This window comes from Scleropages formosus, chromosome 14 (genome assembly GCF_900964775.1).
Source record: "Scleropages formosus chromosome 14, fSclFor1.1, whole genome shotgun sequence".
Lineage (NCBI taxonomy): Eukaryota > Metazoa > Chordata > Actinopteri > Osteoglossiformes > Osteoglossidae > Scleropages > Scleropages formosus.
In genome coordinates this window covers 9,973,192-9,991,257 of record NC_041819.1, presented here as the reverse complement: position 1 = coordinate 9,991,257, position 18,066 = coordinate 9,973,192, and the positions used below count along the sequence as shown (strand labels likewise).

At 41.2% G+C, this 18,066-nt stretch overlaps 2 protein-coding genes across 3 annotated transcripts; one reads left to right on the top strand and one right to left on the bottom strand.

Moving 5' to 3' along the window:
• Positions 1 to 1,692: 1,692 nt before the first annotated feature.
• Positions 1,693 to 5,596, top strand: LOC108920476 (uncharacterized). The gene is made up of 7 exons (XM_018729237.1): positions 1,693 to 1,716; positions 1,833 to 1,951; positions 2,152 to 2,248; positions 2,842 to 3,193; positions 3,484 to 3,615; positions 3,721 to 3,860; positions 5,384 to 5,596. The coding sequence occupies exons 1-7, from the start codon at positions 1,705 to 1,707 to the stop codon at positions 5,594 to 5,596; spliced, it is 1,065 nt and encodes a 354-aa protein (XP_018584753.1). The 5' UTR covers positions 1,693 to 1,704.
• Positions 5,473 to 14,862, bottom strand: ace2 (angiotensin I converting enzyme 2). Of its 2 annotated transcripts, XM_018729217.1 has the most exons (19): positions 14,256 to 14,862; positions 13,775 to 13,933; positions 13,308 to 13,401; positions 12,938 to 13,081; positions 12,719 to 12,831; positions 12,483 to 12,588; positions 12,223 to 12,320; positions 11,886 to 12,058; positions 11,567 to 11,793; positions 10,883 to 11,027; positions 10,553 to 10,651; positions 10,286 to 10,408; positions 9,786 to 9,964; positions 9,431 to 9,489; positions 8,851 to 8,951; positions 8,533 to 8,649; positions 7,782 to 7,976; positions 7,484 to 7,609; positions 5,473 to 5,516 (listed from the first exon to the last, which is right to left on the bottom strand). In XM_018729217.1, the coding sequence occupies exons 1-18, from the start codon at positions 14,445 to 14,447 to the stop codon at positions 7,504 to 7,506; spliced, it is 2,430 nt and encodes an 809-aa protein (XP_018584733.1). In that variant the 5' UTR covers positions 14,448 to 14,862; the 3' UTR covers positions 5,473 to 5,516; positions 7,484 to 7,503. The 2 variants fall into 2 exon arrangements, with proteins under 2 accessions (XP_018584733.1, XP_018584732.1); XM_018729216.1 differs by lacking the exon at positions 5,473 to 5,516 and having other exon boundaries at positions 6,765 to 7,609.
• Between the last annotated feature and the right edge of the window lie 3,204 nt (positions 14,863 to 18,066).

Here is an 18,066-nt window from a genome sequence, read left to right as displayed (position 1 = left end):
TTTGAACTTCGGACTGGAGTATTGAGAAAAGTAGGAATGCTGATACCCGTTGTCCTGCCAAGTGTCACTCCAGTAGATTTTCAGTTCATTTCGGCAATAGCTGACTATCATAAAAATGGGGTGGTCAGGGAACATGATCCAAGGTTACAGTATGCTGAAAAGGCAGTTTGGCGTCACTGGGAAAGTTGTACCCCCGGGAACCCCGGTAAGACAAGGTGCTGCTGTCTGAATTCACTTTGAATGTTCTGGGTGGTACGTCGCTTTGGAGGAAAGTGTCTGTTGAATGAATAAATCGGCACGTTCACTATCAGTGAGTGAGGTGGACTGGATCCTATCCCTGTATGCTTGGAGGGAGGTAGGGTACACCCTGGGTGGGATGCCAGTTTGTCAAAGGGCAGTAACACACATATCCACTAACACGGTCACACCAGGGACAACATAACGTGACCAGTTCACCCGAAACCCATATTTATAGACTGTGGGAGACAACCACAGCAGTCTTAAACAAGTGCACAGAGGAAGAGTGTGCAATGATGGGCATTTCCCTGGCATTGCTAGAGAGGTGCCACAGACATTCTCGTACCCCTTTTCTTTTACTTTGCTTCGGCTCTGGATGCACCGTTTTTTAACTGTTTGAACTGTCAGCCAAGCGCTAATGTTCACACCATATTTTTTAAAAACCTTGAGTCTTTAAAGCCGTAGACTAAACATCAGATGTTCTCAGAAGTGGTCTTGTGTATTTCTTTAATACTTTAATATGCAAAATTGAAAGAGGAAGTCCCAATGGTGATGGTACTTTCCCTGAACTCACCAGTGCAATACCCTATACTATGTCCTTTTTTGTTTGCTTTTTTTTTTAAATTTTTCATTCACCTTCACTGTTCAACAGATTTTTATTTCAACAGGGATATATATATATAAATGCTCAGCTAATTCCCATTTTTATTTAGATTAACTTTGATAATCAGAAAAGAACTTGTAAACATTTATTTGTCCTTAGGATACCTGACCAATGAAATTTAAATCAGTTTCTGAGGTCTGGAATACATTTATATTTCAACCCTGATTGGTCTGATGCAGAGTATTAGATGTGTCTTAAAGCTTTAGAGAATTTTTTGGTTATTGTTTAGGGTGTTTTTCCATGTTTTTAAATAAGTAAAATGACAATTTAATGACAAAAGCCAGTTCCGCAATGAGGAATATCAAGACTAAATTTAACAAGGTTAACTTAAATGTGCTTTTAAGATATGTGATTTAAAATGTAGTAAATCAGGTCAAACTGTTGTCTTAACACTTACTATTTCAAATTTTCATCAGAAAATTTCAACATGTAAATGTATGTAAGTACTACACATAAGGAATTTATTTCAATTTATCGCCTTTTTATAAACAGGTTAAATGAAAATATGAAAAATGTTGCTAGGTTTCCTAGTTACCGTAGAAGAATACAATTACAATGTTGTTATTTCAGTGTGGATTCACAGCTAAAGACCATCATTGCTTCCAGTGTGAAACTAAAAAAAAAAAAAAAACTGCTGTCCATATAACTTCCTCTTTCAGTGAATTTCCCGCAAGCAGTAATTCATTTGTTTTGAGTGAAACATGAAGTTTTCATTTGCATAGGAAAAAAAGCAGAACTTAAACATATATAAAAGAGGGGCGCAAAGGGCAAGAGTCACTGGAGCTGAACGATATCAAGGAACCATGGAGACCGAGGTCTTCTTACATTTACATGCTTTTGTTTGATCCTGCTTATCCAGAATTCATTTGTTCCTCTGTGTCGTACTCTCTGGAAATAAGATTCTTTGTTTATTTCTTACCCTCTTTTTCAGGAGAGTCCAGTTACAGGGGGTGTTTCTATTCTTCACTCTTTTGCACATGGGCAACATCATTACCAAGTGGAAAAAGTGGTGAAGCATAAAATGGGCTGGGGACATGGATCTTTCGTGAGGTAAAGTCAAAGACAAGATGTGTGTGTGTGTGTGTGTGTGTGTGTGTGTGTGTGTGTGCGTGTGTGTGGTTCAGTAAAGTTCACCAAGTTTTAGTTTTCATTCAACATCTGTCATTATAGCATTAAAACGAAGGAGAACTGAGAATTTTAATTTACAGAGATAGTTACAAAAAAATGTGCGGACCCTTGTATTTCCTTAGGAGAGGGGACAAACTGCTGCAGATCAATGGCATTAGCCTTCAGAATTTACCTCCAGAGGCCTTTGCTCAGATGTTGACAGAGAACGCTCCAATACTGGTGAGTGCGAGGGGCCGGTCGTCCAGCGGTGTTCATGTGACACTCACCAAGGAACGAGAAGAGAAACTGTGACGTGCTCCTTTACTTCCACTACTACTGGACTCTTTGCTGCCTTTGGTCGTTTCACTCTTACAGCATGTGATGTCGCAGTTGAGGAGGTCACGTCATCGAAGCTAGTTGAGCCGTGAATTCCGTCCTCCCTTGTGCAACGTAACGTCCGTAGATGGCTTGGTTAAAATAAGAAATGCGCAGTCACTGCCGCCGTGTTGCTTTCTAATGGCTTTGTCAGCCTTTCCGCATGGCCATGCATATTGTTTCAAGTTTTTCCTACAACGTCAAAAAGATGGTGAAAGTAACAGGACAGGATTTAATACATCAGCTTGCTTGTAACAGATTGCATTATGAGGTTACACAGCCTTTTACACATTTTTAATAAATAAAATCTTAAAAGCAGATGCAGCATTAGTGTTTAGCTGTGTTCATTTTGACATGTGACATTTTACTGTTTGAAAGTTTTGATTTTACCATGAATAAGATGTCTGTTATAGTCTGAAAAGGTCCATTATTTCTTCCTGCTGTTCCATGTCATGCAGACAGTCCACCAATCCCACATTAACACCACGGAGGAGAAATACCTTAAGACAACAGAGATCTACCCATTCTCCAAGGAACACACCGTCCTGTGCTTCAGCATGGAGATGAAAAAGATGGATGCTCTAGAGGATGAGGGTGGAAAGGACAGAGGAACCTCAGAGGATGAGGTTCCTCGCAACGGAAGCCAGAGCTGTCTTCTTGAAAACCTCTTACTGGTCACTATGACGAAAACCAGGTTTTCCATCATTGCTGGACGTGGATGTGACAAAGGGAAGCTCTGTCAAGACCAGAGCTGCAAAGACTGTCACCTGGATGTAGTGATGGAGGCAAAGTCATGCAAAATTACGCAGGGTGAGCTCCGTGTTTCCTGTGCTGTGTTTGTGCACCGGTATGTTTACATGCAGATGGGGACGGGCACTGATCAGGAGCGGATAAATTCAAAGTTTGGCAGTAAAGGATTTATTTTATTTTCCTGTCTTTCTGCTTTCATCCCCTGGGATTATTTTACTTTTCCTTTATTAAGTTCTATTACGTCAGTTAATATATACCAGGCCACCAGGTTTCCGCGACATAGTATAAGCACCTCAAAACAATGTGTTGATGAATAATTGTTAATGACAATTTTTTATTTCCTTCCGTAGTGCTTCAAGAAATACATTTCCTTCAAGAAAAAGCTCTGGAAAACATTTTCATTCATAGTTTAATGAGTGATAAGTGCATTCAAAACAGATTCCGAAATGCACGCATGTCAAGCCGCTGCATGTCAAATTCAGGTCAGTTTCAGAGGAGTGATTCAAAATGATTACGGAAGAACTTACATTTCACTGAATTTATATGATGATGCACAATGCATACATACATACTAACTATGATTTCAGCAAAAATCACCATCTACTACTACAAGTCGGACATTGTGGACGGGGAGTTTAAAGGAGTTCCCGTTGTCCTCAATTTCTCTGGAACCGACTGCTTTCTAAAGTGCACCGACAGCGATGGCAAGGCAGTGCTCAGCATAGAGGTGAGGGTGCACATTCTGTCATACCTTCAATACATTTTCCATTTATCTCTGTTACATATTTAAAAACTTAATATTTTTGACATGTGAGCGTTCCAAACAAATTCAGCTTGTTCAGAACAACAGTAGCTGATGAAAAGATATGGAAAATAAAATACATATTGTTCGTACAAACAGCTCAGAATGGCTATTTTATTGCGTACAGTGGATTATACATGATGCTTGTATCAGACAGTTTGGGACAAAGGTACACAGACTTTCAATCCCAAAAGGTTTTTGCCCCCCAGTGATATCAGTCTGGCTCTTTTCCTTCAGTTTATTACCACAGTCAAATTTCATACAAAACCAAAAATAACTTCTCACTTCTTGCTTCCTTCTTCCTATCACATTAACAGTCTCATCCAGTCTTGACTACCAATTAAAGTAACTCGAATGTCACAAATGTTATTATATAATCCTTACTATTATTACCATTAGTTCATTTAACTGACACCTTTTTTCCAAACAATTTACAACATTAAACTACTTGCAATGATATGCCCATTTACGGAGCAGGGTATTCTTACAGTATCAGTTCAGAGTAAGTTGCTTGATCAAAGGTACTAAAGCAGGTACTAAGGTCCTTGGGTACCTTTACTACTAAGAGTACCAAAGCAGGAGCAGGGACTAAACATGCCTTTGTAATGGTACACAGTGGTTCGGACTGCATAATGTCCATGTGCTTTGCAGAATGGAAGACCTAGACAATTATCTTGCTAAGTTTATTTTTTTATGATAAGATAATAATCTGGCCATCCATCAGCCAGATTATCACAATGTCTCCATCCAAGATGTACCCTGTCTAACCTCCACAACCCTGCACAGGAGAAGCAGTTATTGAAAATGAAAGAATGAATGAGAATATAACATCAAAAGTCAAGCCAGAAATAACTTTTCCTCCAAAAAATCATAAAACAGGTTGGAGTTACCACTGCAATGCATAAAGAATTTCTTTCATTTTGGTATTTTAATTAATACTAGGTGAAATTGTTTTAATGTATGGATATTTTTTCAGTAAGGCATAATGGTAATTTGACCTTCTCACAACAAGAATTTGCCCAACAGGGTGAGTTTATGGAATGATTTAACTCCATTATGAGAGGAATGGGTGTACGTATATTTTTTTGTATTAAAATGTAGCCAAGGCTATAACAAACTGCCAGCTATTAGGACCAGAAAGCTATTCACAATAGGTCTCAATGGAGACATACACAAATACTGGGAGGCTGTTATGTTTTCGCACTTATACCAAGACATAGATAAATAATGCACATTAATTGACACCATTATTGCTATTCAACAAACGCTTTCTTTTTCGACTACTTTTGTTACGACTGTAACTCACAGTGTATGCAGCAACACAAAACTATTTTCTGATCTTGTATCAACTTTTTCAAGCGAAAGCATAATAAGTCACATAAAAATATATATATAACATTTTGAACTGCATTTGATCCATCCATCCAAATTGGTTTTTTTTTTCCTAGAACTGCGAAAAATCTAAGCTGAGGAGCATTTCCACAAAAGATAAAGACATCTTGGCTTTTGTTTTCTACATGAAAGCAAGTCAGCCCGACGCGCGGCACTTCGAGTCTGCTAATTGTCCGGGTTGGTGCTTATCTGCAAAGAAAGAGGAGGTAGGGGTGGAGCCGTTCATTAAAGAAGATGAGTCCTTTTTCTTCTTGATCAGAAAAGGGTAACATCTTCAGCAGTCAAACTGGATACACAGATAAGGTCATTGTAAAATTTATAGCTATATCTGTTTGCAGACTTTTATTTTCTGCTTCATACATTCATGCTGTCAGCAATGGAATGTGCTGGAATGTTCCTTTTGTTGTGTGTGTCAGCCACAAGTTGACTTCACAATGTCTGATGTGTTGAGAGTTCATCTGTCACTTGACTTTATGTATGCATGGACCACAACTGTGCTACAAATATAAATCACATACCGCTCTGACTGTGTATTCCTCCTGTTAAGTGAGAATTTGGGCAATGTTTCTAATAAAGAAAAGTTTGCACAATATTGTGCGAATGTTCTATTGTCATATTTTTATATCTGTCTTGTCTTCAGAAGATAACAACTTTGTATAAAATCATCAGCAACATATCATATTTATTTGGACAAAATACATTTCTAAATAACAATGTAAATATCATGCACATACACACACACACACACACACACATCTTCAGAACCGCTTGTCCCATACGGGGTCGCGGGGAACCGGAGCCTAACCCGGCAACACAGAGCGTAAGGCCAGAGGGGGAGGGGACACACCCAGGACGGGACGCCAGTCCGTCGCAAGGCACCCCAAGAGGGACTCGAACCCCAGACCCACCGGAGAGCAATATCATGCATTATTCTTAAAACTACCCCAAACTTACCTGTCATTTCATTACCTTAAACTTTCTGTCATTTCAGTTTTAGTTATGTTTTTATTATGAAGTGTTTATTAATGCATTACACTTAAAAAGTCAAATAAAAACAAAGCATATTTCATATTACAGTTAAGGTGGAAGAACTGCTTTTGATATGTTTAAATACATAATTATAAGGGCATCTGTTTCGAATTACGGAAGTTAAAACAATTAGATTCACGGTACATATACAGTAAGTCCTCAAAGTATGAGAATTTTGACCCAGAAACGGTCAGATTTACAGATGGACCTGATGCATGTCCAATTTCCTGTACTTAGCAGTACACATTAAATTCAACCACATCACTACGGATGGTGTTCACCAGCAATCCCAGCAGGCAGAGGAATTTCCAGCCAAGATGCGATAATTTTTGTTGCAGTTTAGCATTCGTTCAACTGTTGCACACTTCTTTAGCACTATTTGTTATTTGGTAACATAAGCATTGCGTCTAAAAAGTGTTGATATGGGAGGTAAGACAAAATGCATACTTACAACAACAGTAAAAATAATGAAGATCAAAAAAGAGAAAACTGACTAGCACGCAGTAGCAAGGCCACACCTGGCCAATAAAATTAGATTTTAATGTATGACATCGAATTAGGAGGAAATCTCCATTCCATCGTCTTCGCAAGCTGAGAACTTACAGTGTAAATTATTACGGGTGTTATACTGGAGTAATCCAAATCATAAAGACAAAAAAACTTCATTGAAATGTTGGGCCACTCTTTTTCTTCCGGCTTTACTTAGCATCATTTAAGTGCTTTAACCAGCAACTTACTGCACGTAACTTACATTTCTAAACCATTACTCTTTTCTGTTGCTGCACTAACGGTAACTACTGTGCTCAAGGTACTGCCATAGAGTCCTTCTTTGGTCTAAGAGGTTCTGCACTTCAACTGATTGTCCAACAGTGTTCCTCTCTTTGCAGAAAAGTACCTCATGTAATCTTCTTTCAGAAATTTAATTCCATCTTAATTTTGGGCATACATCAAACGAAAGCATACATTTTTCATAGTGACACTGTACATATAGCTCGTACTTAGAAAATAATTAAACATACATTAAATAAATCCCTGGAATTCCTGTAAGGGTAGAGGTTTTACAGCCTGAAACAGCAGCTAGAAAAATGCTACATGTAATGTTTAGTGCATTTTAGACTTTTTATTACCATAAAATTGTTTTAGTCTCTCAAAATCCTGTTTGTTCATCATCACGTTCAAAGCTTTTGTTGGTCACTCCTTCAATTTTCATTTCGGCATCATATGGGTTTTCGGATTCCTGTGCCTTAGATTTTCTATAAAAAAGGAACGCCCATTAATAGAAGTTTTATAGGTAAAAGCCAAAACAGACTGAATTTATTTACAGAAAATAAAGTTCAGACTGAAAATGACAACACAACAGGGTTCAGCATGACAGCATTCTACTGGCTATCTTCATATTACAGACGATGGAGCTACTAGACTTACCTTTTTCTTTCACGGAAGCCAGAGAAAACAAGGTACATGCCAACCAAAATCACCAGACCCATGACAACCCCAAATGCTATCAGCCACACTGTCACAGGTGGTTCCACAGGTGGAGACAGTGTAGAGAGGATGCCCTCAAACTCCAGTGTTGTATCATCAAGCTTGAAAACACCATTGATTCGATCCCTGGAAAGCCTGAGTGGACACATGTGGTGGTATTTGGTTTTAATGAACACCGTACCAAATGAACAGTCTCACTAAGAGGCTCATGCCATAGAGTGGTGGTTAGGGGACTTGCCATGGGAATGGGAATCCATTACTTAGTTTTACTGCCATCTACACCATTAAAGTGTGATCAGTCGTGTGCAAGTGAAGCATAAAAGCCAGGCCTCCAAATCTAGGGCAAGAACTTCACAAGTGCACACCAAAGATGCCAGCTGTGTTTTAAATGGTGTTTGGAAATCTTGCTATCATGAAAAAAATACATTATTAAAACAAAAATTCTTGTTCTTTAAGAGTCTTTAAAATGCTAACTATGAAAGTATTTCAAAAAATATATTTTCAACAGTTTGCATGTTTTTCATGACATGTTTACAAACCCCAGCTGTTGCTATTGCAGATCCGTCTCCACCATTATCCGATTTTCGAGATGTTTTCTTCTAATATTAAGGATGGGGAGACTCAGTGAGGAGGCCCTTGTCTTTCAGATTTACACCTCTACACCCTGTTGATTCGCTGGGGCAAGTCTTACCGAATAGCAACCTCCACATCTGCCTTTGGGATGATCTTCATTGGGTTGGTGGGGTCAGTAACAACAAAGAAGAATGATATCCTTGGGGTTATTTTGTATGTGTAGATATTCTCTGGCCTAGATGATGATTAAAAAATACTGTGAAAAATTACTGCATTTTTTCACATTTTACCATTTTCCTTAACACAATGTTTGATGGAAAAGGATGACGAAATGTCCATGCATAAATAAATGACAATGATGCAGCTTTTAAACAAATACAGTATATGAAACACAGTTATAAGATCTTTAGTCAGTTCAACGTGCAATACATCTTACATGAAGTTAATTTGTTTTCCTTTTTCCAGATTATAATACTGGCGCATGGCAAAGGCAATGGTGGATTTGAAAAGGTACATCTCATTGTCATTCCAGGGGTACTGAAAAGAAAAAAATGTGTAAAGAAACAGACATGCAGATGACCCTTGTGAGCAGAAATTGTGAGAATGCTATGGGAGATAAACAGATATACACACACACACACACACACACACACACACACACTTTCAGAACCGCTCATCCCATACGGGGTCGCGGGGAACCGGAGCCAACCCGGTAACACAGGGCGTAAGGCCAGAGAGGGAGGGGACACACCCAGGACGGGACGCTAGTCCGTCGCAAGGCACCCCCAGCGGGACTCGAACCCCAGACCCACCGGAGAGCAGGACTGTAGCCCAACCCACTGCGCCACGGCACCCCCTTTATAGAAACAGATAAATTTGAATGTTAATATAAATATTTATTTTAAAGTACAGCTATCTGCAGCACTACAGGGCTCAGAGCAGTCTTCTTTATTTTGTATTTCTGGCTTTTGATACTGCACAATTCATCAAATTGTACTTCATGTTTTTCCACTTACAGCTTCATCGCCCATTGCAGCCTTTAGACTCAGTCTGACTTTGAAGGCATCATTGGCATCTGTGTGAAAGAGACATTTACATTTATTCACTTAGCTGACGCTTTCCTGCAAAACGACTTACAGTATTAAGCTACTTCCAACTATTTACCTAGGGTGCTATAAGGGTACTACAGCCGGAGGTGGGATTTTAACCTGAGAGTTTGAAGGCAGCGGCTCTAACCACTACGCTACCAGCTGCCCCAGGACAAAAACTGATTAAAAATTTTCTGGAACCAATGAACAGTATCTGGGAGATGGACTCATTGAAGGTGAAAGAGGTCTCAAATTGCCTTGAGTCTGTTGTCTCTGTGCTTACATGGATCCTCCGTGGTCTTCCACCCTGGTTGCCTGTTGTTCTTTCGATTGTCTTCTTGTAACCAACTGTAGAGTTCACTGAAGTATTCCAGCAGCGGCTTGGAGTCCATCCTGGTGACTCCAGATATTTCTTCCATAGCTCTAGTCCATGACTTGGATTTTCCTAACTCCAGCATGGCCCTAAAATGCAATAAAGACACACAATTGCCAAGCCAATTCCAAATGTTTTCAGAAATGGATACACAGAATGTGTGTTAACAGTGAATTAAAGTAAAAGACCTTATTATCTCTGCAACATAGAGTTGTATGTTCTCAGTATGACTGAGCGAGGTGAAAGAAAAGGTCATTAAAGAACTGAATGCTACAGCACTACCAGCTATCAGAATCCAAACACTTAGAAACACATTTTTGCTCCCCACTTCTGCCATACACTCAGACACATCTGTGTGGTCTTGCTGACACATGGGGATTTTTATTGTGCAGAAATAACGATGGATTTACCGTAGTTTATTGCCAGCTGCTGTGGAATTGGTGATGTCGCACTTGAATAGAGGTCCTGTGTGTCCGGCAACTTCACAGAGCGAGGCCTGAAACTGGAACTGGTAGATAGTCCTGGTGAAATATCTGTAAGGCACATTCCAAACAGGGATATGTGTGAAGTGAGAGGCCTTTTACGGTTGTGTTGACAGTGAAGACGGCTGGGCCTTTACAGCTTGCGGGACATCGCTGTTAGTGCTGGCTGTGGTATTTAGGGGATTGATACTGTACCTGATGAAGGAATAGTCATTGGACACGTGGTACAAAGCAGCTGGATCACAGTATGTTTCATCTCTGGGCAAAGGTTCTACAACTCCAACCATGTCTCGTCTGCAGAAAAGTGGATAAACTGATGTTCACTATCCTTGCATTGAATGGAGTGATCAACTACAATAAAGTTTTGTAAAGCTGGAAGCATTCTAAACATTGCAGTTTGGCCTTTTTTGTATGCTGACCAAAACTATTTGTAATTTCTAATCATAGAATTATGCTGTTCTTCATAAATGGTGAGTAAAAGGGGCAGGATAGGGATGACTGACAAAATTATGAAGGAAGCCTTACTTCATCTCCCACCACCTCTGCATCCACTCGTCCTTCGGAATGGTTCCCTGGAAGACCTGCCACCTCCACTCTTCTAGCATGTAGGTGAAGGGCAGTGTGGCCACAATGGTCAGAGCCTGCTTCAGCAGGAAGTTGATGTCTGTCTCTGGGAAAGACAGAAGAGAATAAGGATGGAAATTGTGAGTGGTATTACGTAATTTAATCATTACAAGTTATTTGCCTGTATTTCAAAAGGTGTGTAAACAAAAGTTCGTAAGGGGGTGCCGTGGCGCAGTGGGTTGGACCAGGTCCTGCTCTCCAGTGGGTCTGGGGTTCGAGTCCCGCTTGGGGTGCCTTGCGACGGACTCGCGTCCCGTCCTGGGTGTGTCCCCTCCCCCTACAGCCTTACCCCCTGTGTTGCCGGGTTAGGCTCCGGCTCCCCGCGACCCCGTATGGGACAAGCGGTTCAGAAAGTGTGTGTGTGTGTGTGTGTAAACGAAAGTTCAATGAATAAATTAATTATCTTTGTAATTTTAATAAATTTCATTGTAAGTCATGCTGTGAATTAATACCATGGATATACTTAATGCACGTAGTGTCACAAGTAAATATAATGGAAATAGGATATAGAGTTATACACTAAAATTAAAGTGGGGGTAATGAATTTCATGAAGACAAACTTGAATTCAGTTGGTTTGTATTTACCATTGTCCTCTTTGAAATCTGCAGGCAGAAGACCAAGGGCCTTGAGGTGTTTTGGGGTAGCTGCTGAAAGAGACATGATTTCACCCACCGCCTCATGGAAACCTTCATTGGCCCCATCTCTCAACAGGTAGGAGAGGTTGCGATAGGCCATCTGGTACTGGTTGTGCCCCATCTCATGGTGGACTGTCAAAAAGTCATCCATATTCACTTTGGTGCACATTTTGATCCTGTAACAAGGACATCCAGTTAAAAGAAAATATACTCAGGCACGTACTGTCAACAGAGATAAAGAAAAAACCTGACATGCATCTACAAGTACCTGAAATCCTCCCTGTTGCCCATATCCCAGGCAGTTGGGTGGCACACTACTTTTTGTCCATCCTCAGGCTTTGTGAACATTGAGTTGCTCCAGAAGGAGTCAAACATCTTGTACAGGTTCACAGACATGAAAAACTTCTCTGCTTCTTTGAACATTTGGTTCACAGTCCAGCCCTGAAAATAGAAATGAGCTGTAGGATTAATGCAGCATCACGAAAATGTTTATGATTTGATGAGTACAGTTTGTAAAAACTTGCTGGGATGGGCCCAGTATATATAAAAACACACTGAAATGAACAGATTTTGCCATTTAAAAATAACTAAGTGCCCTGACATACCTGACTGATCATAGCAGACGTTACATCAATGTCTTCTTTGTTGGGGTAGGGGATGGATAGCGGGTACAGGTTGGTCCAGAACCTTCCCCACATATCACCTGATAAACGATTATGAAAGCACAGACAACTCAGTTAAAATGACATCAGCTATAATTGCAGAAGCAGATTGTGAGGAAGTACAATGTGCAACGGAAATTCATATAACCCACTTCTGTGCACCTGCACACCATGTACTTTACTCCATGGCTCTGTGGACCTACCCAGCAGATGTGCAGGAAGACCTCCTGTTGCACTTATGTGTCCAGGGTAAGTCTCTTGAAGTTTGCTCCGCACATAAGCATGCAGCTCTTTGTACAATGGCATGATCTAGAATGAATGTCTGAAATTTAGGGGTGAAACCTTGCCATGTGGCCATAGTAATGAAGTCTTTAGCTGTTGCCAGCTGATAAAACCACACAGATAAAGCAGCGCATAGAGCAGAATGCAAAAGCCACACCTCTTTATATATGCGCCGAACATCTGCCATAAGATCATCGCGGGTATAGCTGTAGTTTCCCTCATCGATGGTCTCGTAGTTGGCCCTCCAGTAGTCCCCGTAGTCTGCATAACCTTTAGTTGTCAGAAAATGTCATTACTGGCCGTATATCTGCACAGGAAAAAGGATGCAACAGCAAGACCACTGCTTCCTGGCTCCTATACAGAGTTGTTTGTTTACCATTCAGTCTGGCAGCTTCGTTCTTTAGGTCCACGTAGACTTCATAGAGGGGCCTCATCTCCTTCCCCACATTCACCCTCCAGCCCTCCCACACATGCAGCCGCTTGTAGTAATCCCTACTCTCTGCCATGATGCTCTCCAGGCCTGCCAAGCGAGCAGATGGTACCGTGTCAGAGAGCAAATGAGCACCGCAAACCATAATCTCACTCATGAATCAAAACAAAAAATACTGAGTGACCATCATCAGCTCATAGTGAATTGCGTTTTTGGGATGTGCCTTAAAGGGCGGTGACAAATGGACAGTTTTGGAGAGTTAAACAAGGATTTCAAGCTACAGCTGTGAGGAGATGGAAATATGAGTGAGCCGTACCTGGTTCCAGAGTTTGACAGTCGAATGGCTCGTCGATGTCACACACAGTGCCTGTGCTGTACAGGGTGCTCATTTCACTCATGACTCTGCTGAGCTGTGACAAAATAAACAGGACTTGCAGACAGAGGCAGCTCACACAAAAAGTGCCACCATCTCTGCTCTGAGTCGCAGAATCCTTTTGCAATGTAAAGTTTAACTAACCACTGAAGCCCGACTATTCATCAACCATGAACTCTTTGGGTTTTTAAGACTGGTTAATATTTAAAATGACAGCAAGGAGAAGTTTTTTTTTTTTAATCTTCCTTGGATAAAGTTACGTAAAACCTGCCAAATATACATTACAACAACTTTGACATTTATAGATAAAGTCATCAACAGAACAAATCACAGTAAAGTCTCCCCATCACTTAAAATGATTCCTTCACAAGCAGGTAGCACACTTGTCCCACTGCTGCTGCAGGACTCACTTGGTTGAGCTTGTCCTTCGAGAGGACTCCTGATCCTTTATCTTGAAGCGCTATCAACTGAATTTTTACGGTCGGATCAGTGATTTCATTAAGGGGAAAGGACTGCGACTCCTCGGACACTTGGCTGTAGTAGGAACTCCATATTTCCCCCTGCTGAGCCTGAAAAGGAAGAAGACAAAAACCTGAAAAGTTCTCGCATTCATTTTTCTACCTTCAACATCACTTATTCGGACGTTCAGCACGTTTTGCGTTTGAAGAAAATATGTACAAAACACTACGATCCATATTCACATCAGACAATCACTTATGTTGCTCATCTGAAGGCTTATTTCAGCTTTTATTTTATTTGTATTTTAATGCAGGTATGCTCAAAATTCTTATGGTTGTATTTAACTTCACTTGGATTTAAAAAAAAATATAATAATACTTTTTGCGTACAGTAACACACAGCCACACGTACATTTCGAGCAGACACACTTACCAGTTTGTCTGAGTTTTCACTGGTGATGTTTGTGTTGTATTCCCATGACGCCAGTGAATACTGGTACATCAGAGTAGTAGCATTCTCATCAAAGCTTTGCAGAAACTCAGCCGCTTTCTGCTCGACGCTGGACTGACTAAGCACGGAGGCCACAAAGGCCCAAGCTAGAAGTGCAAGAAGCTTAGAATGCATCCTGCTGGCACGGTCCCTACAGCGATTGTGACAGAGGAATGCGTCTTAATGTTCTTGTCAACAACTGTATTACTCTGGCCTTTAATACAGAGCCGTAACTGGAAGGCGCACCTTTCTTCTTTACACCCGCATTGGCTGCTCATATACTACAGTAGAGGTCCCCCCGCCCACTTACTTCATTTAATGTATTTAAGCAGTATTAGTGCGTGGTTTTGTTGTCACGGGAAACTAAACGGATCACTAATGCGCTGACATTGCGTGCCAGAAAGGAATTGTTAGTCTGATGGGCTGTAAAACTAAAAATGCTTAGAAAGAGGGGCCCGATTCGTCGTTTTTTTGCCTTCAGCTATGTCAAGTTTCCCCAGATACAAAAAAAGAGAAACAATATATATGTTATATATTATATTAAGACAAAATGTTATCAGTTCCGGCGCGGGGGCGCAGGGGCGCGGTGGCGCAGTGGGTTGGGCCACAGTCCTGCTCTCCGGTGGGTCTGGGGTTCAAGTCCCGCTTGGGGTGCCCTGTGATGGACTGGCGTCCCGTCCTGGGTGTATCCCCTCCCCCTCTGGCCTTACGCCCTGTGTTGCCGGGTAGGCTCCGGTTCCCCGTGACCCTGTATGGGGCAAGCGGTTTGGAAAATGTGTGTGTGTGTGTGTTATCAGTTCCATATCTGTCTGCTTGATTTATCGATTTTAAAAATTTATGAATATTTCTCTTGTTGCTGTATACTAACCGATACCTTTGCATACATAGAGCATAATTCTCAGGACAATTTATCGAAGGTCTCAGAGCCAGTAAAACAATGGTTTGTGCCACTCAAGACGAGGAAGGGCCTCCTAGGTATATGGTCTGTGATGAAAGCGATGTATATAACTGTGATAAGAAACATAAAGTTCCACCACATGGATTCTGCATGTTGTTCATTTGGTCCTTTTTCAAAGATGATAAGAAAGCAGCAGAACTTTGTCCCTGTCGCCCCGAAGTAGTAATGGTCAAAGTCTGCTTGGAAAGACCAGTATACAGCACAGTTAATTTCTTTCATTTAATGAACAGCTGATAATCTCACCAGCAAGTTCGCATGAAATCCTTTTCCATTAAGTCCCAAAGTGAACTTGTCACTCTGTGGTATACCTCACAATATCAAATAATACTAAGAAAGCTGTATTGAGCAGTGTTTTCCTTGTTATTAACACTCTTTGTGTGTTCTCAAACTATGACGGTGTAAAATTCAAGTGGTTGTTTAATAGTTAAGTAGAATTACACTGATGCCAATTAATCACTTATATTAATTTTTTCCTCTTCTACATACACATTTTCAGAACCGCTTGCCCCTTACGGGGTCACGGGGAACCGGAGCCTACCCGGCAACACAGGGCGTAAGGCCGGAGGGGGAAGGGGACACACCCAGGACGGGACGCCAGTCCGCCGCAAGGCACCCCAAGCGGGACTCGAACCCCAGACCCACCGGAGAGCAGGACTGCGGTCCAACCCACTGCGCCACCGCACCCTCCTCTTCTACATATTTAACTGAAAACATCAAATTGTCAATTGATACAATTGTGCATATACTTTCTGATGTATCTGATGTATTCAGTATGATTTTTCTTGATGTGTTTTTATTTGTCATCAGTGCATTCATCTACATTCCTGATTTTGCCTTTCTACTTAAAAAAAAAAATCATATCTACATCCACAGTCCCTCAACCCCCCCCCACCACTCTCTGTCTTTTGTATAAAAATAAAGTTTCCTAAAGATTACAGTTTCAGTTCTCAAACCACTGTGTTCCATTTACGGATATGTATGGAATAATAAAATGTGGTATTCCGGAGAGAAAACTTGTGTCAGATGTACTTAATGAATGTCTTTACTGCTTTTTTATTTGACATGCGAATGTTGGGTTCCACGCACAGATAAGTGTCTCTTATCGCACACACTGCTTGTGCCAAATGCCAAATTGTTACAACACAGTGAGAAATACTGCTATCCGTGCATTTTGAAGGCCTTAGGTGATAAGAGTCACGTGACAAACAAGGGCATGAGTAATAGCCATGCACTGCGGTACCACTGCCATCACTGACATCGAAAGGGTTGTGTATACTAGGAAAGTACTCTGAAGGGGGTAATTACTACATTGAGACGGCTCTGCTCCGACCTCTCAAGGCAATCAATCTTTCAGTTGTTCCAGCCCTATTTCTTGACCTGAAAAGGTGTCTTTCTGTTGGCACACTTTGCACTAACCGAACACAAGAGGGATGTAGAGACGCCTCTCTTTTAGCAAAGCTGTACTCTGTAGAGCCACCAGCTCTAAATTTAGTCTGAACATGAGAGACCCTTTCAGATAAGTTATCGATTGTGTCCAGAGATAATAACAAGACACACTAAAAACTGTTACATCTTCTGTACAAGAGGACTCCTGATCCTCAAGACCCACTAAAAACTTCAAAATTTTAAATACAAATTTCATTTTTTGACCGTAACGAGACCCTCACAAAGACAGGCAGTTATTATGAATAGAGTTGAAAATTATTTTATTAAAGCAATGCCCTTAGTTTTGTGTTCATCTAGCACTGACGTGGCACTTTGAGTCACTCTTTTGCATAGTTGGGTTCTTCGCTGTGGTCTTTGCCGTCAAGGTACAGAATCAGAAAGGTTCGATATAATAACCAGAAGTGGCTATTGCTGACATCAAGTCAAACCTGACCCATAGTGACCACCCACATGGCTTTCATGGCAAGGGAGGAACAGAAGGGGGTTGCTAGTGCCTTTTTCCATATGCTGGGGGAAGCACAGAACCCCGTACCCCCAGCAGGGCTCGAATCCCATACCTGCCAAACAGCGAGGTACCAAACCCGCCACCCCACTACATCTCCCTAGACCAGTGAGCACTGCTGCAATTCTGTGAGGTGGGGTACAGCTGTTTCGCTTGACACTTTTTTAAAGTTCTTTATGGTATTGGGGCTGAAAATCTCTACTTTAGTGATGCGCAATGAAACGGCACTTACAGGTGCCCACCACAAACTATAGAAACACTGGGAGCAAGGGGTCAGTGGGGTCACCAGGGTTGGTGTCACTCAGTGCAGTAACTCATGATGTCACACACCCTTCCATACCAGACCATACAGAATCATTAGTAATGTTTTTTTTACTAATGTTACACACACACACACACACACACACACACACACACAGAGTCAGTCAGTCTGAAACTACCTGTCCTGAGCGGGGGTCATGGCGAATTGCAGCCTAACCCGGCAGCACAGGGCACAAGGTCAAGGGGAGGGGGAGGGACACCTAGGATGGGATGCCAGTCCATCACAAGGCACCCCAAGCGGGACTTGAACCCCAGACCCACCAGAGAGCAGGACCCAGCCAAACCCGCTGCACCACTGCACCCCCCTCTAAATGTTACTCATAAATGGTAATTCCTGTATATCACTGAATGTAATGGCAATAGTAGTGACATAAACAACTAGCAAAATTAAAATTACACTTTTAATTACAACATGATACGCACAGCCTAAAATGCATTTACATTTTACAGTTTCACCATGTGGTTAAGTGAAAATTCGGTTAGAAAACAATAGCATTAAAAGTAAAAACGTTTAAAAACTACGTCAA